The sequence below is a fragment of the Eretmochelys imbricata genome, chromosome 7, assembly GCF_965152235.1.
Source record: "Eretmochelys imbricata isolate rEreImb1 chromosome 7, rEreImb1.hap1, whole genome shotgun sequence".
Taxonomy (NCBI): Eukaryota; Metazoa; Chordata; order Testudines; family Cheloniidae; genus Eretmochelys; species Eretmochelys imbricata.
Genome location: NC_135578.1, coordinates 63,026,144 through 63,035,229, shown reverse-complemented (window position 1 = coordinate 63,035,229; position 9,086 = coordinate 63,026,144). Strand labels below are relative to the sequence as shown.

At 50.2% G+C, this 9,086-nt stretch overlaps 1 protein-coding gene across 1 annotated transcript; it reads left to right on the top strand.

Annotated features, from left to right (window-relative positions):
- The first annotated feature begins 5,906 nt into the window (after window positions 1-5,906).
- On the top strand, window positions 5,907-8,744 carry ZNF503 (zinc finger protein 503). The gene is made up of 2 exons (XM_077822918.1): window positions 5,907-6,212; window positions 7,224-8,744. Exons 1-2 carry the CDS (start codon window positions 5,907-5,909, stop codon window positions 8,742-8,744), a joined length of 1,827 nt encoding a protein of 608 aa, XP_077679044.1.
- The last annotated feature ends 342 nt before the right edge of the window (window positions 8,745-9,086 follow it).

Sequence of the window (9,086 nt, the reverse complement as noted above, 5' to 3'; positions counted from 1 at the left end):
CTAAATATTACTTTGTTAAAAGATTCTGAATTTTGAATTATTCATTATTTTACGATTGAGAGTTTAGCCTTAGTACATTTAGTAGTAATAGTACCACCACCACCACCACCTGGATCATAAATCTGTATGCATTTAATAGGAACCGTGCACAACCTTTGTGCGTCATCGAACTCGTTTGCCTTGCTACCCTTAACTACCTTAAAAGTTACGTGAAAACGTATTTAAAATAAAACTGAGGTGTGTACTAAAAGCACGTTGAATATAAAAAGGCAGGCTACTTTTGGAAAACAGCTGTTTAGTAAATAGATTCCAACCTAGGAGTAAAATCTTCATGCTCAAAAGAAGAAACTCTTACAACAGCACTAGGCGAATCTGGCAGAGGGTTTAAAAGAGAAAAGTGTAATTTTATTGGTAGTATTTGCTTCTCTCTTATCTCCCAGAGTAACAGAGGGGATGGGGAACAGACAACCCACTTTAAGAAACATTTTAGGAAAATGTATTATCTAAAACAATGGGCAAAATGTAAATTTCTGCTAGTTGGTTCAACAGATCACTGGTAAATGAAGCGCATATTAACTTAAACATGACTATCACCTTGCAGATGGCTCTAAAATGACCATTGTTTATAAGAACATATATTTGTATCTCCTGCAGAAGAGGCAAAGAACATATTCAAATAGGTCTTGCTTGTATATTTGAAGAACGCAATTACCATCCTGATGCTAAATATTTTTGCAGTATTAGTCAATACAAACAGAGGACGGGTTTAGAAATCTAATCCTCTATTGGCAAGCATTCAAAATATGTTCTTTTATTAACATGCAGGGCATTTAAAAGAAATGCCCCTCTCCCTACGGGCGGGTACCTGTGCAGATGGATCAATTACAGTGTGAGCACATTCACCACTCTCTCTCTCTTTTTTTTTTTTACAAAAAGTTTTTCTTTCTCCAAGGTCCACACACACTATTTCTAATGGACTCTCTCTCTTAATCAACGTGTTTGCATTCAAACGAAGCTGGGAAATGCATCGTTTACAAATGTTTCTTGCAATGCAAATCTTTTAAACTCCCTTGCGTAGGTGAAGGGAAGAGCTATCCAGGCACAATAAAATTTAAACTGTCTAAAATTTAGACACAGAGGAGAAATGTATTACGGCTGGGGACACAACTCAGACAACTCACTTTTGGGGTTTCTCCTCATTAAAAGCTAAGGCTAAGGGCTGTTGTTTTTTTTAAAATAATTAGAGGCCTGATGAGTTGTGGTTGTTCAGTTCAAAAGACTAAACATCCTTCAGCAAAATGATCTCACAACCTGCCACGTATATGCCAAGAGAGAGGGCGAGATTTCAACCCAGGCACGCTGTGGCGGAGGTTTCTGCGATTGCCTCTCCCGAGGGGAAAGAGTCAGTCCAGGTTTTTGGGTGATCCTGACCAGGGTTTGCAGCTCACCAGCCTGACCTGTCAAGCGGATTATTTTAGAGGGAGATTAATAGGGGAGGCGGGCTGCAATAATAATCGTTTTGTTTGATGTGACAACTTTGATAGGCGTTGATTTACTTACAAACTGATAGGCTTTTAATTGAGCGCCTCCATCCAGCTTGAGATGAAAGGAAAACCGCATTGAAAAGCTGCCCGAGTGCCCTCGAGCCTCAATACTGATTAGCCATCTCGACAGTGAATAGTTCAAGGCATTTTCAAACTTTTCTCTCGCTCGCTCGCTCCCTTCTCCTCCTCAAATATCTGCCAGCCCACTCCCTTTTAAGAGAAAATAAATCATTTCCATTGTGTGCAAATAAAATCGACTTGACATCCTTGCCAATAGCTGGTAGGTAAAGGAAAGTGGGGACTGGCACTTGTTAATTAATTCGCTCCTGCTCTCCCCATTTTTATTTATTTGCAGTTTTCCTTTGGAAGGGAAAGAAGCCCAGTTCCAAACCTTAATTTTGTTTTTAAATGGAGAATTGTAACAACATTTCAACCAGTAAATGCCAAACAGAAAACCGGCTTCATGGGATCATTAAAGAAGGAGCCCATGCAAAGGTAGCTAGGCAGGGTGGAAACCATCTTTTTCAGTCCATTCAAACAAACAAAACAAAAAACAAGCAAGAAAGCAACACCAAAAGTACGCACCACGCTAGCCCCATCGCTTGCTACTTTTGTGTGTCCAAACCCTAGGACAGTCATCTTTTAACTGTTCCCCGTGTGTACTAAGCCGTGTGAATGAGTCATCAAGGCTAAGGAAATGTTTTAGGAGGGTTCTCAAGTGGATTTTTTTACAAGCGTCTACTTAAAAAAAAAAAAAAAAGAAAAAAAAAGCACCGTAAACTTGTACCTGAGTGATTTAAACTGCACATCAAAGGCTCGGTGCTAAAAGTGCTGTCTTCTGAAGTTGCTAATTAAACTACCTGCTGTAGCTTCTATTTGAGGTGAAGGGCTTTTTCTCCCCCCACTTTCCCCTCTTTCTATGTCAATACGCTACTTGTTTTACACATGTACCGGGTTATCACCTTTGATTCCTCGGTTTAGACGTGTAAGAGGCCCCTCCCGGGCCTTCCTCCACCCCCATCTTCCCCCCAAAAAGCCTTCCCACAGCTGACTCTACCTTAAGACAATTAATCTTTAGTCTTTCACCCTGGGAGGCAGGACAAATACAACGAGAAACAGATAGGAGTCTCTCTGGTCCTGTAAGGAAAACAGCTGTTCCAAGCACTTTAATGCAAATGAACACAAATGAAGGTTTCAGCTTTTTTTTTTATTCCAGAGTTTTACTGCACTCCATTTATCAATTGGACTTGACAACAAAAGAAAGAACCGGGGGAAAACCTGGGGGCAGATTTAAATCATTTCCACTCTATGTAGGGAAGAGACCTTACGGACGAGTTGTGGGTCTCGTCAATCCTGCTGCAAGATCATTTTCTTGGGCAGGGCTTCCCCTGTCCTCCAGTTTTCACTCTCACATAAAATGACCCAATTGATTTTAACATCTTTTCGGGGAAATACCCTAACAAAGACTTTCCTCCCCTTTCCAATTTCAGTAATCACCTTCTGACAAATACAGAAATGTTTTAGGGCAAAATAGCAAATACAAGGAGTTTAAAACACTGGTCATTTTAACTTTTTCCTCTTCACACACACGGCTCAAGGATGGTTGTGGGCTGATCCATGGATCCAAAGAGAAAAGTGGCTTTTAAAAGAGACCTTGCGTACATTTCTGTGACTTCAGAATTTAAAAAGGGACTGGTTTGAAGGAAAAAGATCTAGGAGAAAATGCCAACCCGAGCTACTAATATGAGAGCATGAACTGACACTGACTGACACATTAGTTCGGGGGTGGGGACTGTGTTTCCAACATACACACGTTGGTAGGTTCAGCAGACGCAACCACAAAAGAAAGTGAAAGTTCTATCCTGTCCGTCCCCCCCACAATCCTTTTTCCAGGATCAGTCCCTGTTCTAGCTGGAGACCCGGTCAGGAATTGGACGCGACCTCTAAAGCACTTGCCTTGTTCTTCACTTGTCAAACGTGTTTTATCTCTCGAAGTGACCTTTTTGTTAATGTTGTAGATCGTGTGGGCCACCATGTCAGATCCGGAAACAAAAGTAAGAGACTGATTAACACATTTTGCCTGTGAAAAAATGTTAGTGGATGAAGAGGGTTGGAGGCTAGAGAGGGAAGTTGGGGGGGAGTGGTTTGTTTTTTTAAATCCAACCCAGAGCACCAAAAGGGGGTGGGAAGTCAGTCAAGAATCTACCAACATTGGAAGGTGAGGTGCCCTCAACCTATGACCTCCTACCCACGGGGCATTTCTTGTAGACATATAACGCTGACATCTTTTAAAAGGGCTGGGGGGCAAGTACGTGTGTGCATGCTAGAGACTCTTTGGCTGTGTATACACACACAGATGTATATTACACACACATGGAGATAGGTAGGTAGATTATAGGGGCGCGCGCACACACACCTCTGCTTAGCTCCAGGTACAGTTTAGCACAGATACAAATGGCGAGTCAATAATATTCTACTTAAAGCGAAAACTCCGGTAACTGGGCACAAATACGCATCGCCCACCCCCCAGCCTGTCCTTTGATGCCGGGCAATCGTTTGCTGAGCCTGTCAGAGTCAGTATTGGCATTCTGCGGCCGCTCGAGATGTCAATCTTAATCTCCTCTACACATTCCGCCGTGCCAAGCGCTTGAGTGACGGGCTGGCGAGAAAAAGCCCAGCCATGGGTCGTCTTCTTCGCCCAGCTCAGCTCTCCTTCCTCTCCCCCATCCCCATCCTCATCTTCATCCGCCAAAGAACACGTCTAATAACCGAGGCAGGAGAAAAGGAAGGGGGATCGCCTTTAAAACGCACACACACAAAGCAGAGTCACCCCCGTTAATTAAAACTGCTCCGCCAAGGTATATATTGTGGCGTCGCGGCGAACAGAAGTCACTCTCCCTTTTGTTGGCATACAAATTGAGTTTACTCGGGGAACGATTTATTCCTTACATTGAATGGCTCTTTCTCAAAGGAGCCCGTCTCTCTCTCCTCGCTTTTCCCCTCCCCTCCCTCTCTTCCTTCAAGTCACACCAGGCTTGTAATCAGCAACAAAAGCTGACATAAATCAAGGGCGGATTGACAGGGGCTGACAAATAACTGATTGATTGCGGTTGGGGAGCATTGACAATTGATGCAGGGGTGGAGAGACCCCAAAAGAGAGGGAGCGAGTGGAGGAGGGCGGTGTATGTAACACTGAAAACATGTGACAGTCACATCCCCCAATCTCTGCACTGGGCTCCCCGTGTCATCATGGGCCTGATTGGAGAGCTTCTGCTCGTACTTGGCAGGGCGGACGATGACTTTATTTAGTTTCACGTCAAAGACCACTTTGAAAATATGAACTGGGGGGGGGGGGAGAGCTTTCTACTCCCCCTTTTCCTCCAGCACGAGGCAGGACATTATCCAACCTGATCACCACTAGCCCTTGGTTTAGTGGGGCAAGGTTACAAAAAAGCACGGGTGAAACCACCATAGAGGGATTGGAGCGAAGGAAAAAGCAACCTACAACATAACTACGTGTGTCTATCTACATACGTATAAATATTTGTACACATAACTGTATAAAGACATTCACTAAGGAGTATTTAAAGGCTGTTATAGCCTGTGCTATGTCATGAGGCTCTTAAATATACCTAGCACACCGTGTTGGCTACCCACCTGGCGCGCCCTTGAAAGGGCGCACTTCCCCCCGATGCTGCGCACTGTGCTTTTGGTAGGTACTGGCAGAGGCTGGGGGCAGTGAGGAGCATCAGGAGAACGACTTAAAAGCGCGGGATGTGAAACACAAAATTAACGCCCATCCCGTCCTAGGAGCAAAAACAAGAAGGGGAGGGGGAGAGAGAGGGAGAAAAAGTGCGAGAGAGGGAGAACCCACGAAAACCATAGGGGAGAGAGAGAAAAAAACCAGCCCGGGGAACGTCACATCCCCTTGACCCTCCAATCACCTCGGGGTCCCATTTGATTGGAAGGCGGCAAAGGCTTTAATCTCAGACTAACTCAGCTGCTTTTGAAGTGAGTTTCTTTGCCAGATCCCGGGCTGGACGAGCAGCGGCTCGCAGCAGCACAGCTGAGCGGAGGAGGAGGAGGAGGAGGGAGAGCGCAGCAGCCGGGGACCAAGCGAGACACACGCACCATCCCCCCCCCAGCCCCCACCCCGGGATTATTCTGCTTTTTCCCCCTCCTCTCCGGGCTCCCCCCGCCTCCACTAGGCAAAGCCAGAGACGTTTTCTGCCTTTTTTTGTTGTTCTTGCTAGTTTGCTTTTGGGGGTGTGTGGCTGTCTCCCCCCTCCCCCCACCAAAGAGAGAAGGTTTCCGAGGCTGATCAGCGCGACTCGTCCCAGTTTTCATGCGAGGTTTTGGGTCATGATCACATCGCCCTCGCTTTCTGCTGTAAGAAGTAGTAAGCACAGCAGCAGCGGTAGAGACATTGGCGGCAGCAGCAGCCTCAGCCTCAGCAGCGCCGCTGATCTCGCCTGGCAGAACGGGCACTCTGGGAATACTACTAGCTGCACCAAGCCCTTCTTCCACGCCGTCCCTCCTTCGGACCCTTTACGCCAAGCGAATCGGCTTCCCATCAAAGTCTTGAAAATGCTCACGGCTCGGACGGGACACATTTTACACCCTGAGTATCTGCAGCCTTTGCCTTCCACCCCTGTCAGCCCCATAGAGGTAAGGAACCGGAGGCGATGCCTTTCCCTCCCCCTCCTCCTGCTCAAGCGGCCTCTTCACGCTCATTGCATGGCGTCCTCTCCCTTCTCTTTGAAAGGCGTTTAGACCAGGAACCGCATCCCTTCTTTCGGGGCTGTAGCTAAGGCTGGGGTTGCGAGCTCCAGCTTGGCTGATTTGAGCATTCCTTCTTTCATGAAAAGTTGAATTTATTTGTTTTCTTTACACCCCTTTTGGGGAGGGAGAGATGGAAGGAGACTGTTTTCCTTAAGGACTAGGGACCCACTAGTCACAACGTGCGAAATAGTCTTGTTGGCTGAAAATATTGGGGGGGGGGGAGAATGTGGGTGCGGCTGATCAAAGCTTCCTGATCTTAGTCTCACTTTGGAAGATAACCTGCTTGTGGCGGGGTATGTGTGTGTTGTGTTGAGTCCCATCTTCTCCGCGTTACCCTGGCAGGATATTTGTAGGGACCTCCGCTCTGAAAGAGGGGTGGTGTGGAGGTTGGGTCTCGGTGAATGAATGGTTTCATTAAAGTCTGCTCAAAGGGAAGCCATAGATTTCCCGGAGCCCGGCTCTCCTGCTAACTCCGGATCGGTTTCTAAATCGTGTGGCCAGCCAGAAATGGTGCAGTCGCTCTCCTTTCCGGGCGTTTGTGCGCGCGTGCGGTGGGGACAAGGCAAAGGCAAAGCCAAAGTAGAGGGCGGAAAAGCTGAACTTTGTAAAGCCCCCGGGGTGGGTGCTGCTTTGCCTAGGCAGTAGAGACATGGGGCTGTCTCGCCGCGGTATAAGAAACCGTTGCCTTTTAAAAGGCATTGTGGAAAATGGTGCATGCAGGGGAGGAGGAAGGGGGGGGGCTGTCAGGATGATGAATGTGCACAAAATTGTTGATCCTTTTCAGGCCGTTCTCTGCAAGAAACGTCGGCAAATGCCGACTTCTTCTTCTTCTTCGTCTTCTTTTTTTAAAGCATCCGATTAAACGTTTGTCTTTGTGTGTCCCTCTGATTTCTGCAGCTGGATGCTAAGAAGAGCCCGCTGGCCCTGTTGGCTCAGACGTGCTCCCAGATCGGGAAGCCGGACCCTTCCCCTTCCTCCAAACTCTCCTCGGTCACCTCGAACGGCGCGGGCGGGGACAAGGACTCCAAGTCGGGCCCCTTGAAACTCAGCGACATCGGCGTGGAGGACAAGTCGAGTTTCAAGCCCTACTCCAAGCCGGGCGCCGAGAAGAAGGAGCCGGGCCCCGCAGGCTGCGGTGGCGCCGCCTCTGGGGGAGTCTCCAGCGGAGAGAAGTCGGGATTCCGAGTCCCGAGCGCCACCTGCCAGCCGTTCACGCCAAGGACAGGCAGCCCCAACTCCAGCGCCTCCGCCTGCTCGCCGGGGCTGCTGCCGGCCGAGGGCAAGGCGGGAGAGGACAAGAAGGACGCGGAGGGCTGCGGCAAAGGGGGCAGCGCCGGCTCGGACGGGGGCCCGGGCGCCGCCAGCCTCAGCCACAGCCGGATTAGCGTGAGCTGTGGCGGGATTAACGTGGAGGGCGGCCAGCACCCGGAGGGAGCGCCGGGCTCCAAGACCATCTCCTCGGACTCGTCCTCCTGCAGCAGCAGCACCACCGCCACCTCGTCCGCCTCGGTGCTGGGCTCCGGCCTGGTGGCCCCGGTCTCGCCCTACAAGCCGGGCCAGACTGTCTTCCCCCTGCCGCCGGCGGGCATGAGCTACCCGGGCACGCTGGCGGGCGCCTACGCCGGCTACCCGCCGCAGTTCCTGCCGCACGGAGTGGCCCTGGACCCCACCAAGTCCGGCAGCCTGGTCGGGGCCCAGCTGGCCGCCGCCGGCAGCCTGGGCTGCAGCAAGCCGGCGGGATCGAGCCCGCTGGCCGGCGCCTCGCCGCCCTCCGTCATGACGGCCAGCCTGTGCCGCGACCCCTACTGCCTGAGCTACCACTGCGCCAGCCACCTGGCCGGCGCGGCCAGCGCCTCCTGCGCCCACGACCAGGCCCTCAAGTCCGGATACCCGCTGGTCTACCCCACGCACCCGCTGCACAGCGTCCATTCCTCCCTGACGGGGGCCACCCCGCCCTCGCTGGCCGGCCACCCCTTGTACCCCTATGGCTTCATGCTCCCCAACGACCCCCAGCCCCACATCTGCAACTGGGTGTCGGCCAACGGACCCTGCGACAAGCGCTTTGCCACCTCCGAGGAGCTGCTGAGCCACTTGCGGACCCATACTGCCTTCCCGGGCACCGATAAACTCCTCTCCAGCTACCCCAGCTCCTCCTCGCTGGCCAGCGCCGCCGCCGCGGCCATGGCCTGCCACATGCACATCCCCACCACCGGGGCGCCGGGCAGCCCCGGCACGCTGGCCCTCCGCAGCCCGCACCACGCCTTGGGACTGAGCAGCCGCTACCACCCCTATTCCAAGAGCCCTTTGCCCACCCCAGGTGCCCCAGTGCCCGTCCCTGCGGCCACGGGACCTTACTACTCCCCCTATGCACTGTACGGGCAGAGACTTACCACAGCCTCCGCTCTGGGCTACCAGTGAGTGTAGGGTGGGGTAAAGATTGCAAACGACCGAGGGGGGAAGCGGGGGGGGAAGGGGGGGAAGAAACCCTGCCACACTTTATACAAGCTGAAATCTGACTTTTTATAAAATAGTGTTCATTTGAGGACTGGATCCGTGAGCACTGTATTTATTTATGTTAGCTTCAAGCGGGACAATGAATCATAAAGTGCATTACTTAACTGAGCTCAATAGGTAAAAGTTGAACACCCATTGTAGAATATAAATAAAAAAGAAATAGAGGTCTTCTCTTTAATGTTACTTTAAAATTGCTATGATTGTATTGTACGTTCTTATTTAATGTCTCCTTGAAACAAAAAAAAA